Below are 23,838 nucleotides of genomic sequence, written 5' to 3'. Positions count from 1 at the left end.
TGATTCTATGACATGTTCTCATCGACTTAAAATAAAGAGAGCGTCGTCAGCATTCAAAGAAACACATTTTTTTTATCACAGTTGATATGGACGTCTGAAGAAGATTTACCAATTGACCCCTTGCAGATGTTGGAGGCACCTCTGCAAAAATGTGTCAATTTCCACCATTTTGTGCTTAAATTCTTCTAGTTCATTTTGACGCCCAATATGGGGGACAGGAAAGGTGTGCTGTGCGCCATGCAAGGGATCAATAGGTCAGCAGTCTTGCGATTCAAAAGTCTACTTTTTTTTTTTTACAAAAGCATCTTGCCCATTTAAAGCTTGATATGTAAACAAATAAATAAATAAAAATACCCATTTTATTAGACAAGTTAAATTAATCGTTGTGTGGAGTTTTGTGATTTAGTGGAATCCTTAAGTTGCTCAGTCTGCTAAAAAGTATTTTAAGGACCCAGCCAGCCAGCACATTGTTACTGAGCAAAGTGGAAACATTACCTTTGGGTCAAGTCTCTGTGCAAACCCAAAACAGTATGGGCAAGTTTCTAATGGAATTAAAACAAGTCATTTACTATTTTGAGGTAATACCAGATATTGTAGAGTGCTGGATGGGGAACTTTCATGGGTGTCATTTCTGCTTAATATGTGTGTGTTATTCGTTGATTGCCATGGTCATTGTCTGCATAGATCTATTGTTGCATCAAAAGTTTGCTGGAATGGTAAATAATTCACATGCAGGCTGGGAATTTCACCCGAGGCGATGGCCTCCAATGCCCTGGTCTTGGCCTTTGAGCCCCTTCAAAAGTTACCCACAGACTTCAAGATTTTCCAATGGGAGACTTTCTGGGACGATAGAGGGCAGCAGACTTACCGGGTAAATCTATTGTTCTCAGAATTATGCGCATGTTCAGAACTACGTAAACAATGGAAATTTACCCGGTATGTCTGCTGCCACCTAGCGTTGGAAAGTCTCCTATTGGAGTGCCCTTTTCAAAATGAAAATGGCCTTTTCCTGTCTAAGGTAAATTCCAGGCTTGCACATTTCAGCCTGAGTTCCTTCAAATCTTGGGTAAATACTTGAGGCTTACTCTGAGGTATTAAGGTCTTACGCTCCCCAAAACAAAATGTAATAAAGACAACAGAACAAGAATGTTTCCTTTTCACTTCACAGCTGAATGTGACTTTATTGTAACTTCATATGAAAGCTCATGTCATTTTACCAAGTCATACATTAGATCTACCAATGGATTACAAAATCTCATGGTTTGAATTGTGAGCATAGAGTTTAAGCGTCGGCGATGGTTACTTCAACCTCCACTCCTGGTTCAATGCTGATTGAGGTCTGGGAGAAGTAGGTCAAGGAGAAATAATCTTTGATAATAAATTTTGCAAAATCGTTAATTGCCTGAGATTTCATACCTAGCATAGTCCTTCTTGAAAGCAAATAGACAACACAACAAACATGCGCAGGTAACTAAGTTTAACATAAGCAGTGAAGTGAAAACACATGAAGAGAGAGAGTCACAAAGAAAAAAGCAAAGGGTTAACAATGAATAGGGAGACAAATAAATTACTTTCTAACATCCCAAGACACTGAATAAGATGCAGCTCAAACGTTTGCATTCAAATTTTGAAAGAACCTATAGGTCAGACTTTCTCACATCGATGAGCAACCCATTTTTATTTTTACCAGGTTTTTTTTTAAAGGAAACTTGCCTATTTATATTTTTTTGTAGAAACTATAGATATGGCCCAACTCTTGTCAATGTTTTTTATCACGATGCATTTCTTATGAGCATAGGAGTGTTGGTTCGGATCCCTGCCACGACACTTGTGTCCTTAAGCAAGATGCTTTACTATAATTGCTTCTCTTCACCCAGGGGTATAAATGGTTTCTGGGAGGGTAGAGGTTGAAATTTTATACAAAAGAGCCACTGGAACGCCGAGGCAGCTCGTGGTTGTGTGAAATGACCTTCATAAGAACTTGTTATTATAATTATAATATGAACAAAGACTTGTTCATACTTCATAAGATGCGGAAGAGTGGGATGTCAGGGGAAGGACAACTTGAAATTGTTTAAACTTATGGCTGATCCCTATACCAGGGCTCGAATTTGGGGAAAAAATCCACAACAACGCAGGGCTTATTGCTCAGAATTTTTACTGGACCGGAAGATTTTTACAAGACCAAAATTTTATTACAAAAAAAAAAAGTTAACATGATAGAACAGCAGGCCTTTTCATCCCTTAGGAGGCTTTTTTTTTGCTGTGAAACCCAATCAATAAAGTTCCATATACCAACTTCACGTCATTCTCGCCGCCTCAAAAAAAAAAAAAAATCCGATTTGACAGGCAAATCACCAACAAAACACTGCAACGTGCAGCATCCATAAAAAGATCGCCATAAAAAGATTGACCAAAAATTTGACAGCAGTAGTCAGAAGCTCATCACTGTTGGTAGCCATACTTAGCAAGATGTTGGCAACAAGACCTTACTTTTAATCCATGCAACACAGGGATGTGTGGTATTGCAACCAGACCTTCTTAATGCAAATTCAACACTCCTTTGTAAGGTATCAGACTTTACACATGGTCAGTGGTTAACAAACATCGCTGTACTAAGGTTTGCCGCCGCTCCGGGTACCAACACATCACTCCCTCGTCCCCGCTCGCTCACTCCCCGGGTGCATAAACATAAATGTTTGAGACTAGATGTACAAGGTGTGGGCATGAGTAAACTGAATGGAAAACTTGTATGCAGCATGATGCACGTGAAAAAAGGACGGATTGACGTTCCGCAGGCGTGCTCAGAACACTGATTTGACGACAAGTAAAACAAAAACTTTTATTTTAAATGAGATTGAAATACATTTTTTAATGAAAGATAATATATTTCATATAATTATTTGTAATAGTAACTATATTAGTATGCATAAAAAAAACACAAGACTGCCGGACTTGTTCGGCATAAAGTTTACTGCACCGAAGCTAAAATCACTGGCCTCGGGCCTGCGGTCCAGCGTGAAATTCGAGCCCTGTATTCATGAGTGTTCAGAAAACAAGTTGTGTTGTGATTTGAAAAAGGATACGATCTGCTTGACGATCTCAGACGGACTCTGAAGATCAATGAGACGCTTGTGGATGCGCATCTGGAATCTGTCCCATGTCTTGGACCCTTCACCACAGGGTGTCTTACGGGTTGTGATACGCAGAGTCTTTGTAGGCATGCGAACTGGTCCTTTGACGTCTAGGTTTTTGTCCTGAGCACCACGCTTCAGATCAGCACACACTAAAATGAAAAACAGTTGAAATGTTTAAAAGCATCTCTTAAAAATCTTGACAAAAGCATCTGTTATCCGGTTAAGAAAAACGGATAGGAAAACCTACTCGCCATTAACCGGATATTCATATAATTCGCCCAGGCCTAATGTATATGTCTTATCCCCCATGAATATTACTATGCCCCTTTTTCCTTACCTGCCTTTTGGCCTAGGCATTTCAATAAAATCAGACAGGTGGATTGACGTATGGTCTATACTCACCCTTCTCTAAATTCTTGACATTACGGCTGGTCAGGGTGATGCGGATACGATGAGCTGTAGACTCCTCCGCGGGTCCTCCCTTACCTGGTTCCTTGAAGTGTGACTAAAAGGTAAGAAAACAATTCCAGATGTTACCATTAATTAGAAGTTTAATTACAAATTTCATAGGGGTATGATTGGGAAATCAATGGCATGTAATGCAGGTCTGATACTCCACGAAGGCAACAAACAAAGGCGATTGCCTCCATGTCCCCTAGTCATTGCCTTGGTGCCCTTGAAATGCTCCAGTAGAAATTTAAAATTTCCTCATATATAGAGTGCCCTTCTTTACCAAGGCAAGGATAAAATTCCATGGTCATGTAGGTGTCCATGCCCTTTTCAAAACTGAAGCATACAGGCCTGGTAATGTAAGGTGTCGGTCAGTGAAACTGAGTGAATGCCTACAAAAATCATGCCAGTTCAGCTGTGAGTTGATATGCTACTTAAATAATAATAAATTTAAGTTTCCAAAAATAAATGAGGAAAACTCAGTCAGACTAAAAAAAGTCATTAATGATTAAACAAACCATGCAAAAACTAATAATTAATTCATTACAAATACAATAAGTCAAAATGTTTGTTGAGTTGCTTCAATACCAGACTAAGGCCGTGTCCGAAACGGCGACTTCGGCTACAGCTACGGCTAGATCGCGCGCGTCTGCCTATTCTTTAACACTGGTAGACGCGCTGATCTAGACGTAGCTGTAGCCGAAGTCGTCGTTTCGGACACGGCCTATGATAACTTTTGGAAAAAGCAAATCTAATTGGTTGTTCCGAATAGCAATTGGAGTGCGCCCTCAAGCGACCACTGTATATCAAACACATGCATACTTACTGCATGCGGCCATTGCCAACAAATAAAGAAAACGTTTACTGTTATAAATCACACTTTTTCACCATATACACACATCATTTCAAAACATTTCCAGTCACTCTAATAACGTTAATGCCTTACCATGGTTTCGAGTGCTAGCCGACTTAATCAATGCCTGAAATTTGACAGAAATTGAACAGCGGTGAGCCAGCGGCTTAGAAATATGCTACTGCCAAGAGATCAGCGGGCAAAAAGACCGATTCCTAATATCCAATGCGTTAACTGGTACCATGTCCCTAAGTAAACGATCGTCTTCAAAATGGTTACCAGCTAAATATAGAATTGTGAAATTGGGGATTAAAATACTCTTCTTAGCTTGGATTTAAGTTTGTTGACTATACTTGTTAGCCTGATGAACATCAAAATATGATGAATGTGTTTCATTTTTCACTTTGAATAGTTACTTTTTTAAATAATAATTATCATTCTTCTGTTCTGACGTCACGCATGATTTACATCCACGTTGCCGTTTCCACGTAGTCTGGTGCCTAAGTGTAGGTCCCTCGTTTTATCTCATAATTAGGTTTAAAAGAAGGTTACCATGCAGAGTGTGACATGGAATTTGTGATTTGGTCGAATGAACTCGGGCGGGCCGAATAGTCTATCGAAGCTCGAGGCAAGGTAGGTGCATTAAGGTTGAAAACTTGTCTAAATTTCCCGTTTTACAAAATATATAAGTGTACATATTTCGATATAAGCTCATGTAAAGATTAAGGTGGTATATGACCTCCGTTTACTCATTCAGTGGTGAAAATGAAGTAGAATGGCATGCGTAAAAAAGGTGTGACGGCGGCGCGCGCGATGATGATTGGTGAAATAAAAATTAAACAGAAATGGATGGAAGGCAGGCTGCCTTAAAAAAAAACGTAAAACAAAAAAGGAATAGTCGACTCGATCGGACTGTGGACTGTCCTCTCTCTCTCGCCCCCTTGCAAAAAAACAAGTCGTCCACTGGTGATGAATGAATAATATTATACTAATAAACTAATATCTCATTCAAATAGATTTAGATAGTATTTGTAATTTATGTATTATTATTTAATGAACTAGCATTAGCAACTACCTAGCTAGTAAACTCCAGAATCCTGCCAGGTAAGTAATTCTTTTTACAAAATGAGCAACTTTGATGTTACTTTTTAAACTTACACAGTCAGGAGTACAACCAACCAAAGGCAAAGCCCAACCGACTCAACTCAACAAGTTGGGTACCGGTTGGTCTGAACAGCAAAATTGCTCAACCGTGATGACCAATGTTAAATGTTTCTATAGTAGTTGGGGTCGCCAAATTGCACTTCTGTACCCTATTCCTGCCTACCACCACTTTTTCACTCATTTTTACCCAAAGGCCAAAGAAATATCTTTGGATACTATTTTATGTCATAACAGTTGAAACAGCGATGGTAGGAGGATACAGAAACCTTTCCACTCTGGCAAATGTGTTTTAAATTTGATGCACTGCATATATATAGTGTTCACTGTTTGTATCATTTAAAAGAGTCGAAATAAGAAAACGTTTTCAGGAGTCAGACAGAAAGTACATCAATATTTGCAAAAGTAGATTAGTTTCCATACTATGTAAATTTTCTACAGTAGAATATATTTAACTTCAACATCTGTTCTGTACTTTGTCTGTAAAACGGTTGTTTGTTCTTTTTCAAAGATGTCTAGAATACCAGCATTGACGCTTCTGTTCTTGGCTTCTGCCTGCCTAAGCAATGCATTCTACGTACCAGGGGTTGCTCCTGTGGAGTTCAGAGATGGAGAGGAGGTTGAAATAAAGGTAGTTATTTATAGCCTCACTGATTTCAGTGTTCATTATGTTTTTCATTGATGCAAAAGAACTTTAAATTTCAATCTTTGTTTTAAAAATATTTCAATTTATTTTCACCATGTGACCAGCAGCCGATTTCACAAAATGCTAGGATTAATCCTAACTCGAGTTAGGACAAGTAACTAGTCCTAACTTAGGATGAGTTTCATACGTCCTTTGTATTAGGATACGGAACTGAACCCGTCCTAAGTCCTAAGATTAATCCTAAGTTAGGAAGAGTTTGGTGAAATCATTCAATGGCAGGCCTTGAATTTCATCTCTGAGAGAGATCAAGGCTACAACCATTTTGCAAAGGTCACTATAAAGTATCATTGGAAAAACTCAACAAGTTTATGGGCACCTTTCAAAGGAACACCAAGGCTAATTTAGTTCATGTGTGCGTGAATGGTTGTCTTAATTTATGAACATCTGTTTGTGTGTTTTGTTTTTGCAAAGGGAGTGAAGATAACGTCAACAAAAACACAGCTACCTTATGATTATTATTCAATTGGAATCTGCACTCCAGCTCTGGAGAAAATTGTATACATGTCGGAGAATCTCGGGGAAGTACTGCGTGGGGACCGTATTGTCAACACATTGTACAAGGTAAATATTTCATCTTCTGTTTTCATTTTTAACTGGTCTGTTGTTCGTTTAAAACCTTTGGGAAAGCATGTGTACTGCAAACTGTTTCAGCATAACCAGTAATTAGTGCAAAACTCTCTAAAAAAAAAAATTAATTTTCCCCATCCTTCCAGATAAACCCAATCCACTGCCTTTCACACCAGTTCAAAGGATCATAATAATAGTAATATAGATTTATATGGCGCACTTATCCGGGAAACCTGATCAAGGTGCCTACACACAAAAGGAAAAGAGTAGGAGCTAGCAAAGCAAATGAGTTTTCAGTTTCTTCTTGAATATGTCCAGTGATGAAGTTTGACGTAGTGTTGCAGGAAGCTTGTTCCAGATAGCAGGTGCAGCTTTGACCAAGGCATGCTGATCATAGCGAACAGTTCTTGCTCTCGGTTCTACCAACAGAAAAGAACCCGAAGATCTTAAAAACTACTACCCCAATTTGTTTTAGCCACCATACCACAAAGTTTTCCATGTGTAATCTATTGAAATACATGTATTTGGCCAAAGTAATTTGTTTCACAATTCAATTATAAATAAGAATCATTAGAACTTAATATTGGAATACTCACATGGACTATAAATGTTGTCAAACAGTTGCAAACCTGAAAGAAGTCAATTTCACACATTTGTTTACTGACTTATTACAAAAAGTCAGTGTTATTGCAGCCGAGGTGCAGACTCCCTGGGTTTGCTTTGGGACCTTTCACTGGAGGGGAAGAAAACCAGTGTAGTGCAGGACTTTTTTTTCTTCTTCTAATCTGGAGACTTTATTATGTAAAACAGGTTCCAATGAAGACAGACACTCCTTGCAAAGTTATGTGTCTAGCCAAGTATACAAAGGACCAGGCCAAGATTATTGCAGACCGCATCAAGGAAGACTACAATGTGCATTTGTAAGTACATAAGCAATTTACAAAATGTGACAATACCAGGTCGTCAGAGAAAAAACATTCTGGAACAAAAGTTTATGTTGATTCTGTAACATTCCAACCACCTGTTACCACTTTGTACTTTTAATTAATTGTACCTTCAAACACCTGCCTTGACCAAGGAGAAAAGACCTTGCACTTACAAGAAGAAAATGTCATGCCTACTGACTTTCTTAACAACACAAAAGCTGAAATGTGAAAACATTTGGTGTAGAGAGCGTCCATGGAGCTCTGGATACCCAAAATTAATCTCTTTCCTCGCAGGTACCCATTATTCCCCTAGGTCATTCAGAAGATTATTGACGGTACTGTTTGGGGTTTTGTTTTAAAGTCAAGTATTAAAAATATGACTGATACGTTTGTATGAAAATTGGGACAATAGTAACTGATGATTTTTTCTCTCCTTTTTTTCCAGACTTGCTGATAATTTGCCAGCTGCCACTGTAGTCACACAAGCCACTAAGGAGGAGCCAGCGCATTATGTACATGGTTACAAACTTGGCATTGTTATTGACAATGTGGTAAGTTCATATTATCTGTTTGGAAATGAGACCAGGGCCCAAATTCACACTGATGCTTAATGGTAAGCAAATTTTCCTGCTTACCAAAACTGTAGCAGAAACAAATACATTTCCAGGCCTGTATAAAGTCATAATCGTTTTGCAAAGTGTTTTTTGGGGTGGTTTTTTTTTTGGGGGGGGGGGGGGTATATCATTTGAAAATTTGTATTAAGTCACATGTACAGGTAGAGACCACTGTCATATCATGGGCAGTGTTTTACTTGTAATGGTTCCTTCATAGGACTAACAGGTGTTTTTCAACCACTTCAATTTATCAATGGTATCTTTAGACTGTTGATGATTAGCATTGTCATTATTGATTTTTCATTTGCTTTCCTAAGAACAGATGTTTGTTCCATGTAATGTTTGCTCAGATGAACACTGCTGATTCGTCATGCTAAGATGACTATTAATAACTGGAAATGATTCTGTTTCATTATTGGATTTTTTTTCCCCCGGTTTGGTTTTATACATTTATTCTCAAAGTTGTTTTTAGACAATTCATTCTGTATTGGTTTACTTTAGTGTCTATTTTCAATATGGTTTTACCCTTTTGAAATTCTGTATGAATCTGCTGTGTGCAGCCAGATGGATGTTTTCAGAAAAGTGAAATAAAATATACTTATTTTGGCGTTCTGGTCACCCAAGCTGATGTAGAGGAAGGATTTTAATAAATTGAGGTTTTTTGTAGTTAAAAAAAAATCTCTCCATCTAAAGTTTTTTCTCTCATTTTTTTTTTACAGCCATTCATCAACAATCACCTAGTGATGAATATGAAATATCATCCAGTAGAAACTGAGGAAGGAGGGTAAGCCAAAGTTTCTCTGAAGGTTTCTCCTCACGTTGTACACTCATTTTTACAATTCTTATGAATGTTGTCAAACAGTTGCAAACATGAAAGAAGTCAATTTCACATATTTTTGTATTACTTTTTTACAAAAAAGTCAGTCTTGTATTACTTTTTTACAAAAAAGTCAGTCTTATTGCAGCTATTTTTGTATATATATATTTATGCACTAATAATGTGTCCTGGTGGATATGAGACTATATGTCTAGACTTTTTAACTCACAGGTTAAAGGCACTGTACATGTTTGGTAATTGTCAAAGACCAGTGTTCTCATTTGGTGTATCCCATCATAGGCATAAACAAGCGTGTGAAAATTTGGACTCAATTGGTCATTGAAGTTGCAAGAAAATGATGAAATAAAATTTTAAAAACCTTGCTGGACGAATTTGTGTGCTTTCAGATAGGAATAAAAGACTTCTAGCTAGAAGCCTTTTGTTATATATAGATAGGTTTGCAGTAACACCTTGTAATGACTATCTCTAATGAGTTGGGGTGGTTCTGAAAAGAACTGTTGGTTTCAACTCGACACTTCGATCAGTATGCTCTGATCGTCTTCTAGAGAAAGTCTTTTATTATTTTAGTGAGGAATTACCTCTTTCTCAAAAACTACGTTACTTCAGAGGGAGTCGTTTACCACAAAGTTTTATACTTTCAACAGCTCTCCAATGCTCGTTACCAAGTCAAGTTTTAAGTTAACATTTGTTTTGGGTAATTACCAAATGTGTGAGTCCCAGCGAGTCACTTTTTTACAACAAGGCATATAAGATTCAAGATTTACTTTTGGTTTTTTTTCTCTAGAGTGACAGTTGTTAACAATCGAGTTATCAGTTTTGAAGTTTTTGGTCGTAGTATCCACTATGATAAACTGACAGCGGAGAAGGAAGATAATTGCAAACTTCCTGAGCTCAAGGGAAAGGAAACTGTAGCACCTCAGGTCTTCGAAGGAGATAGTGAGTAATAAAACAAGATAAAACAAGATTCATAAGGACACTGTTCCTAAAAGCTCTTTGAAATCTCAACCTCAAGGGTCATCATTTTAACATCTACTAGATTTAATCGGGGTTAAATTATATTAATTTTGGTTTCGCCCTTTCATCGATGTGTGTTAGCATTGTATACTCAGTACCTTCGCGAGTTTGGTAGAAACAAATCACAGGCATATTACTCGGGTGGGATTCAAACCCAGGACCCTTGCTATTCTAGAGCAGATGTCTTACCAACTAGACCACAGAGATTGCCTGATAGCTAGAGGCAGTTTGGGTCCTATATTTTAGCAGCGGATACCACAATGGTTTGACTACTTTTACATCTTTCCTTCCACTCAGTGTAAATCTTCAAATCTTTGTCTCTTGTCCACAGAGGAAGTGGAAGTGAAGTTTTCCTATGAGGTTCATTGGGAAGAGAGTAACATCAAGTGGGCATCACGTTGGGATACATACCTCAACATGACTGATGTACAGATCCATTGGTTTTCTATCATCAATTCACTCGTTGTGGTCTTCTTTCTTGCAGGTAAATTTATTTGTTCTGATATAAACCTCTGCACAGTCTGTTTATTTTGGTTTTACCCATATACAACGATTTGTTTTAGCACTATACGCTTTCCCGAGTTCTGTGAAAAAAAAATCACAGGCATATTACTCGGGTGGGATTCTGACCCACGACCTTTGCAATTCTAGAGCAGTGTCTTACCAACTAGACTACCGAGATAGCTAGAGACAGTTTGGCTGTTTTAGCAGCGGGTACTTCAACAATCAGGAACATGCACAGTTAAATTTTGTATTCTTTCTGCGTTTACATGGTATACACCTAGGATTTTTACTTTTCTACTCTGAACAGCAGTGTACCAGTTGATTTGGCCTACAAAGATGACCACATTGAGAATACCAGGCATGCAACTGTTCAGCTGATCAGCTTAATTCCTCTTTTTCTTTTCAAAACAGTGCCATAGAAAACTAAAAAAACACTGTACAAAAGTTAAGGGTAATCGGCCATTTCCTCTTTTTTTTGCAATTAGAAATTTGCATGTCTGGAATACATCATTTTACTGTAAACTGTTAACAAGAATAGGTGGATTGAACAAGGTAAAAATGTGAATGTGCCAATTTTGTAAATATATTGATGTTGCTTTACTGTGTTTTTTTTATAGGTATTCTAACAATGATCATGATCAGAACATTGAGGAAAGACATTGCCCGCTACAATAAAGATGAAGACGTTGTAAGAACATTTGTTTTTATTTCAGAGCATTTTTTAAGGGGGACATAAGAAAAGTATTGGTTTTCGGCGATTTGTTTAAAGTTATTTATGTCGGGTTTTTTTTGGTTTTTTTTTTTCTGTGATGTATTTTCTTATATATTGAACACAATTCAGCTCAAGGACTGCAATGTTTGAATTACTATAAACCAATAAACATAATGTGGTTGGAGCACTTGGCACCGTTCCACTTGGGAAACATTTAGACGAATTAGGAACAAATGTGAGGATAGATCAGTTACAGAAGGGAACAGCGAGGATCCTGAGAAAAACCCATTGAGTTCTAAGGCTACAGGACGTAGCTCGACTCAAAGAGTTCCCAGCACAAAGGAAAATGTTATCTTTCTTTTGCATGCTGTAATAAGATGAACTAATAATACTAATAATATTTGACTTCATAGGAAGACACCATGGAAGAGACTGGCTGGAAATTGGTTCACGGTGACGTCTTTAGACCTCCCAAAGCCAAGCAAATTCTGGCTGCTCTGGTTGGCACAGGAGTCCAGATCTTTGTCATGGCTATTGTAACACTAAGTAAGAGAGAATACAAACCTCAACCAGTGGTAACTTACAGTTGAACCACATTATACATTTTAAGAAAATAGGGTTACGCAAATTTCAACCCAGAGTCACTCCTGGTTTAACCTACAGGGATATTTTTAACCGGAATTCTGTTTTTTTTTTTTTTTTTATAATTAAAATCAAATTCATAAACACATGAAGATAAAACCCATAAATAGAATACCTAAGATGCAGAGTAGGTCTTTTAAAAGAAAACATAAGTGATAAGCAGGCTTCGCGTTTGCAAGCTTTTTACACTTTGAGCTCACAGGTCAGTTTTGTTTTCAACACCCTATCATCGCATTACTGATCTAGCATTCTACATCACAAGCCATTTTTACAATGGCAAGGCTGACATTTGGGTGAAAAAATCCACAGGACCGCAGGGCTGTGGCTTGACATATTTACTTACTTAGCTGCGTAGGACTGGGTGTCCCTTGGCCTCCTTTGAGAACCGTCCCCATTCATGTCTATTTTTAGCTAAATGCTCTGCCTCATGAAGTGGAATGTTGACATATTTACTGTACAAGAATTCTTTTTACAAGACCATAATCAAAATGAGAAAGGACTATACTCTACTGCTTTTATTTGAACAACAGAATTGAAAGATGTTTATCAGACCCATAGTCAAACAATTGAACATTTTGTTAGTGTTTTTCAATTAAAGTTATTACACAGGTTTTTTAAGTAACACACTTTTATATCTGATACTACTGCTGGCTCATTTTCATTTGTTTATTCCAACAGGTTTTGCAATGTTTGGCATGTTGTCACCTAGCAGTAGAGGTGCCCTTCTCAGTGCTTGTCTATTTCTCTTTGTGTTTTTGGGGTAAGGAAAAATGAATAATAGACATTTTTGACTTGCATGTAATGACAGTTAACAGTTAGACTGGTCCCTGGAAGACAGGCACTGGTCTTACAGGCCCAATGATTTCATTGGATAAATGTGTTGTGTTGTAGCCTTCCATATCTGTGTTATGATTGGTCCGAGGTGATGACCTTGCTCTTCCAATCGTCTGCATGCAGCAGATGTGTGCATAATGTTTTGTACATAATGTAGTGTTGTTTTATTCACCATGTAATACATGTGTGTACATGTTTGTGTGAATTGACTGCAAATCTCCATGTGAAATGAATGCGAGGTCAAAGGTACATTTGAATGGATCCGAAACATCTGCTCTGGTATCTTGCTTAATTCAGGAGCCTTGAAGTGTGACATCTGGGCCCAATTTCATGGCTCTGCTTACCGTAAGCACAGAATCGGCGCTTACGGCAGCAGGGAATTCTGTGCTTACGGCAAGCGATTTTCACGGGTTAGCGGCGAATTTTGGCTTCTGCGCGTACGTACTCCACGTTACTAGGCATTCTACACTAACAAGGATAGCACACAAAATCGGCGCATGCACGTAAGCAGGGAATCGTGATCATTAGCGCAGAATTCGGCGGTAAGCAGAGCCATGAAATTGGGCCCAGATGTTCAGGCTTGGTGGTAGTGACCAGCAACATTTATTTACTTGCAATTATCTGTTCAAATAAAAAGAAAGAGGCTATTGTAAAGCTCAGTTGTTGGAGAACTGGCACATACATCCAGAGGTCACAAGCTCAAATCCCATTCTGGTCAAACTGTCTTTGTTCACTCAAAGTTAAAGTTTTATCTTTCAAGTGAATCTCTGATATGTTACGAAGTACTTGTTGTAGTTTTATCTTTCAAGTGAATCTCTGATATGTTACGAAGTACTTGTTGTAGTTGCTTCCAGAACTGGTGAATGTTAATCTATTACAGAGATGGATTTTATGAATAGTGTTCAGGAATTAATCAATCGCTAATCCTTTGGGTTTTTTCTGTCTTACCTGGCAGAGTGTTTGCAGGGTATTTCTCTGGGCGTCTTTATAAGACCATGAAAGGCACTCAGTGGATTCAGTCAGCTCTACTGGTAAGTTAAGCCTCACCCCTATCCTCAATCCAAACCTTACCCCTCCACCAACCATGTGTTAAAATAGTGTACACCAAACAGCATTAACCCCATGCCTTAAAGGCACTGGACACCTTTGGTAATGCGCCATATTTTTTACCGCGTGAGGGCGCTCTCAATAACTTCCGGGGGTATATTCATTCATACCCAAAACAAATATTAAAGACTGGAACACATTACCACCACAGACATATCTAATCCATCATGGACAATAAGACTTTTAAAGTAGCCGTCTAAAGCAACTTAAAACTATGGCGCATCAAAAGTGACAGAACGTCTATTAACTGTGCAAAACGAATCCCATATACTCCCGGAAGTGATAAAAATACTATTGAGAACACCATCACGTGGATTGTCAAAGACCATTATTCTCACTTGGTGTATCCCAACATGTGCATACAATAACAATTCTGTGAAAGTTTTGACTTGATTGAGCTGCGAAGTTGCAAGAGAATAATGCTTGTGTCTGCAATTTGTCTCTGTTTTTCTTGTTTTGTCTACACAAATATTTTGATAACTTTGTTAATGTGTAATTTTATTTGGTTTTTCCTTTCAAGACTGGTTTCCTGTATCCAGGTATTATATTTACCACCACATTCCTGCTCAACTTCTTTATCTGGGGCAAGCATTCATCTGGTGCAGTGCCGTTCAGCACCATGATCGCATTAGTGTGCATGTGGAATGGGATCTCACTTCCATTGGTTGTGCTTGGACATTACTTTGGCTACAGGAAACAGGTAAGACGAGACAGTTTATACATCAGACCCGATACTTCAGGCCCTCTCTGGCCTCCATGCCCTCTGGTCATTGCCTTGGTGCCCTTTAAAAACTTAAGTAGAAATTTACAATTATCTTAGGGTAACCTTTACCTAGGAGGAAATGCCTTGGTGCCCTTGCCCTTTCAAAAATGAAGCATACAGGCATGATACGTGCACTTATTATAGATCCCATTGCACTGGTGTCACATGCTTCTATCAGTCCATGGAGTGCCATTTTGGGAGTTTGAATGTGTCCGAATGGGAGTCTGAAAGATACTTTGTGCGTCTAACAGCACACGTGTTGCCTGAAATGACCACTGAGTAACATACTGTAACAGTAACAATTAGGCCTGGGCGAATTATTTGAATATCCGGTTAATGGCGAATAGGTTTTCCTATCCGTAACCGCGAATGCCTTTTTTTTTTCTTAACCGGATATCCGCATAGGGTGCAAATAGCTATTTATAAAACGGATAGTTCTGTAATATCCGCGGACGTCGGGCGACAACTGATAGGAATGTTTTGTCTGAATCCTTATGAAACTTCTATTAAGACAGTATTAAACAGCATAAATTAAGTATTTAACTATGCTCACCTATGAAGTGTTAAAACAATGACATTTCTGACGTAATTTGTTCAAAGATTATGAAAGTTTTCCTTCACGTAGAGTCAATCACGATCAAAAGAAACAGCAAATCGCCATCTTTAAATTAGATCCGGTTATTTTTTATGAATGAACCGAGTGACACTGTCTAAAACTAATATCAATCCGCCCATAAGATCTCATTCACAAACGAACAGCGCCCTCTAGCGGCAAAAAAAACGATTCAAATATCCGGTTAATTTCGGATAGTTGGCCAGCGGTATCCGAATACCAAAATTTCACTATTCGCCCAGCACTAGTAACAATATGGCAGTTCTTTTGCTTTTTTCTCAACAAGTAGACAGTGTAATCAACTGAAACTTTAGGAGGTGACTTTTATTCAATCTTTTTTGGTAACTTCCCCTGTAAATCAGCATTACGATGACAAAAACCATAACCTACCTTTAAGCCTATTCAGAACATCCTACTTTTGTTTCTTTCTTGAGCACTATGACCATCAATCAATGGATACTGGTGCTTTACAAATGTTTCTTATTATCATCATTTGGGTCCTCTTTACTAATGTCTTCTTTGATTGGCTAACAGCCCTATGCCCATCCTGTAAGGACCAATCAGATACCTCGTCAAGTACCAGAGCAGGTGTGGTACCTCAACCCATTGTTAAGGTATGGTAGTCGCCTTCTTTCATCTCCCAATAACCTCCCTTTCAACCCATGTGGATTCCCAACGTGTATATAGTCTTCCATAAGGTTTCAAGCAAAATTTGATAAAACCAAAAGGCTATATAGCCTTGCCTACATTTTCAGGCAAAACCCATAAGCCTTGCACACATTTCCAAGCAAAATTTGATAAAACCATAAGGCTATAGCCTTGCAACCACTTTCAAGCAAAATTTGATAAAACCATAAGGCTACAGCATTGCCTACATTTTCAGGCAAAATCCATATGCACACATTTCCAAGCAAAATTTGATAAAACCATAAGGCTATTTTAATGCCATACATTTGTAAGCTGTAAATTACTTCTTTTTGTTTTCAACTTATCAATAAAAACTCTTGAAACAGTGACAGCAATCCTGGTACTACTGTAATTAAAATCAAGGGTTGTTGCTCTAAGGTTCTACCATAGACTACTTCACAAATACTCGGTACGCAGTTATTGACCTTAGTGAAAATTTTGCTCTTAACTAAACCAGCATGCACCTCATTCCTTGGCTACTGCATGCACACTGAGAATTTGTGAAGTAGTTTCATAGAAAATGAAAACTGCCCCATTTTTGTTAATTTTATTCATGAACCATACAATAATTGTTTATCTGTTCCGTGTGTGAATTTCATTTCTTTACTCATAAATAAAAGTGGTATTTTTATATACCCTGTTGAAACTCTGTGTTAAATATAAAACATTGTTTTCTCCGTTGCACATAATTTCAAACAAAGCATTTGCCTATTATTTTGCTTAGTCTGTATTCGTAATGCATTATTTTTGCTTAACAGTTAACAAAGATGCAAAGTAGTAAATTAGTGTAATGCTTACCGCAGCAAACATTTGCATATTGTCCTTCTTTTTTGGGACCTTAGTCAACCTAAGTCAACCTTAATCTGAGGTTCTGTATGAATTGGCGGCTACAGCTACGCCTGGACCATTGTGTAGAATGGGACATCCTTAGCAACAGCCACAGCCGTAGCTGTTGCTGCCACAGCCGTAGCTGTTGCTGCCAATTCAGATACGATCTGACTCCCAAATGGTACCAAAATTTATCAGGTGACCTGGATCAGGTTGGTGGAAGTGATTATGTGCACCTGTTAATATACAAGTAGTTGCCTCTCACAAGCTTACGAAGTAGTAGATATCCCCCTTCTGAAGGAAAGGTGCAACGTTGCTTTTTGGGTCAATCTTTCTCTCTATATCTCTTGCTTTCTTAAAAAAGAATACAACTCTGTGAAATCCTCCTCAAATAAATTATCAAATATGTTTGAGAAAAAAGGCTTTGGACTGCCTTGAAGAAAAACAAAATTGGTGATGCAACTTGTTGCCAAAATTGTTTGGCAAATGGCAAAAACTACTTGCCAGATTGCTAAAAAAATTTGCCAGATAACAACAATTGTTCAAATAATTGGCAAGATTTATTTGCCAGATAGCAAAAGCCATTCGTCAGAAAATGAAAGTCGTACGACAGATAACCAAAATCATTTGCAAGATGGCAAAAAAAAGAATTCTTCCAAACATCAATAAACATTTGCCGGCTAGCAAAAATCGTTTAGTAGATGGATGGTTAAAATGTTCAACACCAACTGTATTGGTATCTAGAAGTTAACACAAATACTTTATGTTTTTGTTGCATGAAAACCATGATATATGACATCATCTTATGTCGATTTCCGAAATAAAATTTGTTGACTGCATTTTGAGAATTTAACTCTTATACTACTGATTTTGTCTGTTTTATATAGAAAGCCATTGTTGTTCTGCCTCACCCTTTTTTAACACATAATTGGGTTTCTTCCGTTGCTTAATAGCTTAACACTAACACCCCTTTCTTGTGTCGTTACAGCACCCTGATGGCTGGGATTCTGCCCTTTGGGGCCGTCTTCATTGAACTATTCTTCATTTTAACTGTAAGTGGTTTGTCAGTATTCCTAACCAAATCCCATTTATATCTTGTGATTGTTTATTCCGTCCCTCATGCAGTGCTCCTGTTGCGGGCATTCTGTCATTCGGGGCAGTGTTCATTGAACTTGTCTTCATCATGCAAGTAAGTAAGATAAATTGCTTACTTCTCCAAACTTTTCACGGAGAAAGAAGCCTTGTGTGTTAGGATATGGTCGTTTTAACCAAGTTTTACTAATTGCTTTTAATAAAGAGGTTTTTATGATTTTTAACCCTTCAAACCAGAGTAGTGTTGTTTCAAGACACTGATAAATCTTGGAGGTGGGTTCTCCTCAGCACACTGTAACTCTTATTCTCTTGGAACACAGCCCTGGGGATGCGTGGAAGTTTTTTACCCCACCGTTTCCCCAGCGATTTTTCACAGAATCTCTGCCTAGTCCACGGGTTCTGGTTTTCGGGTTGCACGCTTCAAGAATACCCCAGAGTTTTACCACTTACCACTACTCCGGAGCAGGGATGGCTATCCCACGGGTATGCCCATTTGACAGGGTAGATCAGGAGTAAAGGGATCGAAGTATGAAAAGGCTGGCTGTTATTCAGTGGGATTTGCCCCCTGGAATAGAGTAGTGCAAAAATGGCTTAAGATTAATGGAAGGGCTGCTTGGAGTTGCGACTGCCCAGCCTCTTGTAGTCACTTGTAGTTTGCAATTGTTGTTATCGCAGGTACATTATTCCTTATACTAACAGTGGTCCGATGGCCAAATGCCAGTTAAGACACATGAGGACCAGTCAGATTTCTCTTCAAGTGGTCAGGCTCGTTCAGTTTGAAAAGCATCCCTGTTTTGTTTAAAACACTGTCTAGTGAAAAAAGGCAAATGGACTAGTGAAATGACAAGCTAACTGGTCCTGCTGGCCAGTCACAACAAAAGTTAAAGGCAGTTCCTGCTAACCTTAAGCACCATTTTAAAATTATACCACGATGCATCTTGGTAAACTGAGTACAGTTAGAAAAAATCAAGCTGCCAAGATGTATTCCATGCTGTCCTTTACATGTAGCTATTCCATGTCTTTTCGCGCCAATCATGTACATTGGGTATGCATTATTGGCTATTGTAAAGCACTTCTTGTTGCTTATCTAAGCAGTTTAACACAAATGCTTTATAAGGTTATACCGGTACATAGATTGCTTATCAAACAATGGTGGTAGGGTAGAAATAAAACACAAGTTGTTCTTTTCCACATTGCAATTATTATATTGATGAAATTGTCTGCAGTACCTTTTGCTGACTACAGTGCTCAAGCTGTCATCTAATTAACGGGTATGCTATGTGATCTAATGTTTGAGTCATCTTCCCTGTGAGAGTCTTGGGTTTGAATCCCACAGGGTCTCTGTCTTGGTAGACAGGTACACTGCAGTGTACTCTGTGGGAGTCTTGGGTTCAAATCCCACAGGGTTTCTTTCGTAGTATACAGGTACACTGCAGTGTACAAAATTATTACAACATAAAATAGTTGTGTTTGTTTTTATAACACACTTCTTGCTAGTTATGTATTTTGGTTGGCTGAACTACAGTCTGGTTGGATTAACTAATATAGGCCAGTGAATGAGATTTGCGCCAACAGGCAATATAATTTTAGAAATAATCTCTGGTTAAAACCCCTCTCATGATGTGAATGGAAACTGAGAGCCCCAACACATTAATGCCGGAGGCCGTTAGATCAATTCTGGTAAATTTTTCTTTGTTCCTCACCAAATCTAATATTTAAGTTATTACTAAGATACTTTATTAATAACAAAAGTTGAACCCTTGCAAATGTGCGCTTACCATTTCATAATTTCTGGGGTTCTGTGATAGGTTTGATAGGTATGTTAAAGTGCATTGCGCGTCTTGCAAGGGATCATACTTTAAAATAGATAATTATTCATTGCAGAGTCAAAGAATATTATTTTAAAGTTATCCATGCCCTGATATGTGGTAGTCACTATATACTCTGTGCTTTTTGATACTAAGTACTAACAAATTTGCATTTCTCATTTTCATCATGAAACTAGTTGAAACTGCTTGAAATTTTGTTGTGTTTTCTTTAATAAAAGGTCCGATGGAGCGTACTAATATTTATGTCAGCTTTATCATAATTTAATAGCTTTACATTTCAAAAAAAGGATTTCCGAGGCTTAGCAAAAATATTTTAATCATCATCATGATATGTGGTGTTGATAATTCTTAAAATTATTGGTATCAGTTAGTTGATTTAATCTTATAGTAATGTAGTGTGACAGATTTTTGATCTGTACAAATTTGTATAAAAATCATTACTACTATTAGTATTAGTTTGCTTTTGTTGAAAAGGAGGCTGACATTGTAGGCTTATATCTATTATGGTGACAAATTAGCTCATTTTGGGCACATGTTTTTTTTTATAAATTTGAGTCTATTTAATTTGTTGTTGTTTGGTTTGAAGGCTATATGGGAGAACCAGTTCTACTACTTGTTTGGTTTCCTCTTCGTTGTGTTCCTCATCCTAGTTGTTTCGTGCGCCCAGATCTCCATCGTCATGGTCTACTTTCAGCTCTGTAGCGAGGTAATAGTCATAACGAGACATAAACGATACAGTCAACTCAAAAGCTTACCCCAGATGTTGACGCAAAACAATCACTCTCGAAAGTCTGCAATACATGGGCAGTTTGGGACCTTTAAATCGCTGATATCAATGTAAAAACATTCCCCAGCCTTAAATAAAATACCATCTTATGCCGTAAACAAAGACAAATACAACCTGTTTTGCAAACCTTGAATAAATATATAAAAACTTGTCCACTGGGCGAATTATATGTTGAGAATTTGTCTTTTCAATGCGTTTTCCCAAGCCTCGGCTTGAGCTCCACCTTGGCTACTTCATAAATTTTTGAGCAGTGTACAGATTTGTGTGAAATTTTTTGAGTTGGGCTGTTTTGCCATGGAAGGACTGAGTCGTCGATGAAAAGGAGGTTAATTAGCTAGAAGACCATATAGATGGATTGCACATGATGTCATTGACCAGCATCTTTGATGAAATGAGCATTCGTGAAAGGCTATCATTTGCCGAGAGTTGTGCGCAGCGCGTACATACTTGCGCTTTTCCAATGTTTATCATGAAATATGGCGGTCAATGACGCTTTAAGCAATCCCATTTATATTGAAGGTTAATGTACTGATTGTTTGGTCACCTAGGATTACCACTGGTGGTGGCGGTCATTCCTTGTCTCTGGAGGCTCAGCATTATACATTTTCATCTACTCCGTTTTCTACTTTGTAACCAAGGTACGTCAATTTTATCTACTATTCATTCATGTGTTTTGGCCAATAAGCTTATTTGAGATATGTTGGACACTATAGGAGCACTGTTTGGTTTGGATGTATATAGAGAAATTTACCCAAACCTAATGGTGTCGTAGTATTGTGTCAACTAAATCTCAAAATGGCTATTTAACTTCTGATTGCAAGGATGTGATTTAACCATTAAAGCGCCGTAATCCAGAATCATTTGTGGTGGTCTACGTCTTAATCAGACACTCATAATGGCATTAAAAATGAAGACATCCCAATCTATACATCTATGAGATCCTGTCTGTTCAACCTGACGTTGGTCGATGCCACTGCATATGCATTTCTAACAGTCTAATACGCCTCTCTTAATATTTCATAATTCTTTCCCAAAATGAGGCTATGGGCGCACGTCCGCCACCTTTGGCCTCGTTTTGGGTTAGAATTGTGACATACCTCATAAATATTTAAAGAGGCGTATTGTGCTTTAGAAACACAATTGAAAAAATGCGAGTTATTTGAAATCTGTAAATGTCAATGAGAAACGGCAAGCAGGCCTGGAATTTCATCCTAGAAAGGGCAAGGCCATTTCCATTTTGCAAAGGGCACTTCCGTTAGGAAAATCTTAAAAGTCAATTGGAAACTCTTGAGGGGGTACCAAGGCCAAGAACAGGAGCAACGGAGGCCATGGCCTGTGTGTAATTCCAGGCCTGGGTAGAAAAAAAAGTTGCTGTTTGACTGAAAATAATTTTGTTTTGATAAACGAGAAAAGTATGTCTGAAGTGAACTAGTTACAAAATGTCGTAGGCTGATTTTATTTCCTTTATTTGTGATTTGTACAGCTTGAGATAACTCAATTTGTGCCAGCTCTACTCTACTTTGGCTACACCTTCATGATGGTGTTAACCTTCTGGATCATAACCGGCACTATGGGATTCTTCGCAGCTTACTGGTTCATCGTTAAAATCTACGGAGCTGTTAAGATCGATTGACGAGGAGAAGAGCTCCTACTAAATTGAACACACTTTCTCCCCTTCTCAATTATAACTCTGTGGCCAGCTCTGTAAGGTTTCCTGTCAACAGCAAGAGTCATAGCACTGCTACTTAAAAAGGAACCAGACTTTTGTTAAAACCTCTGCTTCATTTTTGATGGCGTGAAAGAAAACAGGTTGGTCTTAGCTCTGATCTGTTCAAAGAGTAGTGAAAATATTTCAAAGAACTTACAAGAAACTTTCCATAAGATTTACTCTGACTACAATTTTTTATTTACCAATTAGTTAAAGTGGTACAAGGTTATGAAGATGAGTTGTGAAGTCGCGTGATCCTTTTCGCTAAACAACCTCTGCGTTTTTAAAAAAGAAATTTAGTATCCTTATAAAGAGGTTCTGGTTTTGGGGCGTTTTTGTTTGGCTTTTTACAGTTAGAACACTCAGTTTCCCCGAACCGACAGATCGTCCACTGAGGAGAATAGAAATGTGTTGTCTTGGTTGACAGTGTAATTAGCAAACACATTCTTTCATGTATGTAAATAGTTACTAAACTCTGTATTTTGAGAGGAGAAACAAAGTGGCTACCTTCAAATACCTTGTGGTGTTTAAAGGTTTATTGTATTATATATGATAGAGTTCCTAGGTCTTGCGGGATGGTCTATAAATATTAAATTCAACATTGCTTATGTTTCGGATGTAGTTTTCATTATTATTATTATTTTTATACAATTTATCAATTTGTAGATTAGCTGGAAGGTGTTTTGTTAATTTAAACTTAAACTATATCAGGATGTAAGACTTTTGTTGACGCTAGGTGGCAGCAGACTCGCCAGGTAAATCCATTGTTTTTGGACATGTGCGCGTGCTCAGAACTAGGTAAATAACAGACTTTAATCTGGTATGTCTGATGTCCTCTGGCCTTCTAAAGTAGACAGCCACTACCTGTAACCACAGTTTGTTTTTAATTTTAGACTTGTCTGCATATTACTCATGCGGCACTTTGCTTATAATGTGATGAAATAGTTCCTACGCTTACAACTTCAATCTTCACCAGCACTGAAAAAACAAGCCTTGTAAATTTATATTTCAATTTTTTGGGTGATCCCTGTACTACCGCTTCCCATGTTGTATTGTAAACTTGGGTGTGGTCTCTGGCTAAACACTGCAGTTACAGGTTGACTGGCTTCTGACTGGCACCCCAAACAAAGTTTTATTTATGCTGCAATATTCATTTTGTCACAAATTTTCTTTAGCACTACTTTGAGTTGTAGTTTATTGTCTTCAAATTAGTATAAAGAAAATATTGGTTTACAATGTGATATCAAATTAAATGTTAATTTCTCCTTTATTATAGTGTTTCTGCACGTAAAGTGTTTAGTTTTTTATTAAAATAAAATTCAGTTACTTAAACAATGGAAAATTCGGTTTGTAGTGATGAGGGAAATAACAACACTTATAATTCATTGGATTTATTATGATGTTTTCCAAAGATCATAATTTTGATGTTGCTTAGCAGAAACTGTGTTTATTTAATTCTCAACAAC

General features: G+C 37.8%; 2 protein-coding genes across 3 annotated transcripts; one reads left to right on the top strand and one right to left on the bottom strand.

Moving 5' to 3' along the window:
• Nucleotides 1–1,149: 1,149 nt before the first annotated feature.
• LOC117304842 (40S ribosomal protein S20-like) lies at nt 1,150–4,657 on the bottom strand. Its single transcript, XM_033789459.1, has 4 exons — nt 4,534–4,657; nt 3,540–3,642; nt 3,087–3,286; nt 1,150–1,339 (listed from the first exon to the last, which is right to left on the bottom strand). The coding sequence occupies exons 1-4, from the start codon at nt 4,534–4,536 to the stop codon at nt 1,283–1,285; spliced, it is 363 nt and encodes a 120-aa protein (XP_033645350.1). The 5' UTR covers nt 4,537–4,657; the 3' UTR covers nt 1,150–1,282.
• Nucleotides 4,658–5,002: 345 nt separating this feature from the next.
• LOC117304838 (transmembrane 9 superfamily member 4-like) lies at nt 5,003–23,825 on the top strand. 2 transcript variants are annotated; one of them, XM_033789455.1, is made up of 18 exons: nt 5,003–5,073; nt 6,113–6,232; nt 6,719–6,868; nt 7,685–7,794; nt 8,246–8,351; nt 9,134–9,198; nt 10,037–10,188; nt 10,598–10,750; nt 11,388–11,458; nt 11,896–12,028; nt 12,803–12,884; nt 13,914–13,989; nt 14,586–14,765; nt 15,976–16,055; nt 18,082–18,145; nt 20,464–20,583; nt 21,213–21,302; nt 22,148–23,825. In XM_033789455.1, the coding sequence occupies exons 2-18, from the start codon at nt 6,113–6,115 to the stop codon at nt 22,295–22,297; spliced, it is 1,902 nt and encodes a 633-aa protein (XP_033645346.1). In that variant the 5' UTR covers nt 5,003–5,073; the 3' UTR covers nt 22,298–23,825. The 2 variants fall into 2 exon arrangements, with proteins under 2 accessions (XP_033645346.1, XP_033645345.1); XM_033789454.1 differs by lacking the exon at nt 18,082–18,145 and adding an exon at nt 17,945–18,008.
• The last annotated feature ends 13 nt before the right edge of the window (nt 23,826–23,838 follow it).

The sequence above is a fragment of the Asterias rubens genome, chromosome 21 (assembly GCF_902459465.1).
Source record: "Asterias rubens chromosome 21, eAstRub1.3, whole genome shotgun sequence".
Classification (NCBI taxonomy): domain Eukaryota; kingdom Metazoa; phylum Echinodermata; class Asteroidea; order Forcipulatida; family Asteriidae; genus Asterias; species Asterias rubens.
The sequence above is the reverse complement of the archived record's forward strand: the minus strand, read 5'-3'. Positions and strand labels throughout refer to the sequence as shown.

Excerpts from the sequence above, each read along its gene's own strand:
- LOC117304838 (XM_033789455.1), top strand. The coding sequence starts at position 6,113 with ATGTCTAGAATACCAGCATTGACGCTTCTGTTCTTGGCTTCTGCCTGC. Across the intron at positions 7,795-8,245 it reads GAAGACTACAATGTGCATTT|ACTTGCTGATAATTTGCCAG; the intron begins GTAAGTACATAA and ends CTTTTTTTCCAG. Across the intron at positions 10,189-10,597 it reads TCAGGTCTTCGAAGGAGATA|AGGAAGTGGAAGTGAAGTTT; the intron begins GTGAGTAATAAA and ends TCTTGTCCACAG.
- LOC117304842 (XM_033789459.1), bottom strand. Across the intron at positions 3,287-3,539 it reads TGTCAAGAATTTAGAGAAGG|TGTGTGCTGATCTGAAGCGT; the intron begins GTGAGTATAGAC and ends TTTTCATTTTAG. Across the intron at positions 1,340-3,086 it reads CTGAGATCGTCAAGCAGATC|ACCTCAATCAGCATTGAACC; the intron begins GTATCCTTTTTC and ends TACTTCTCCCAG.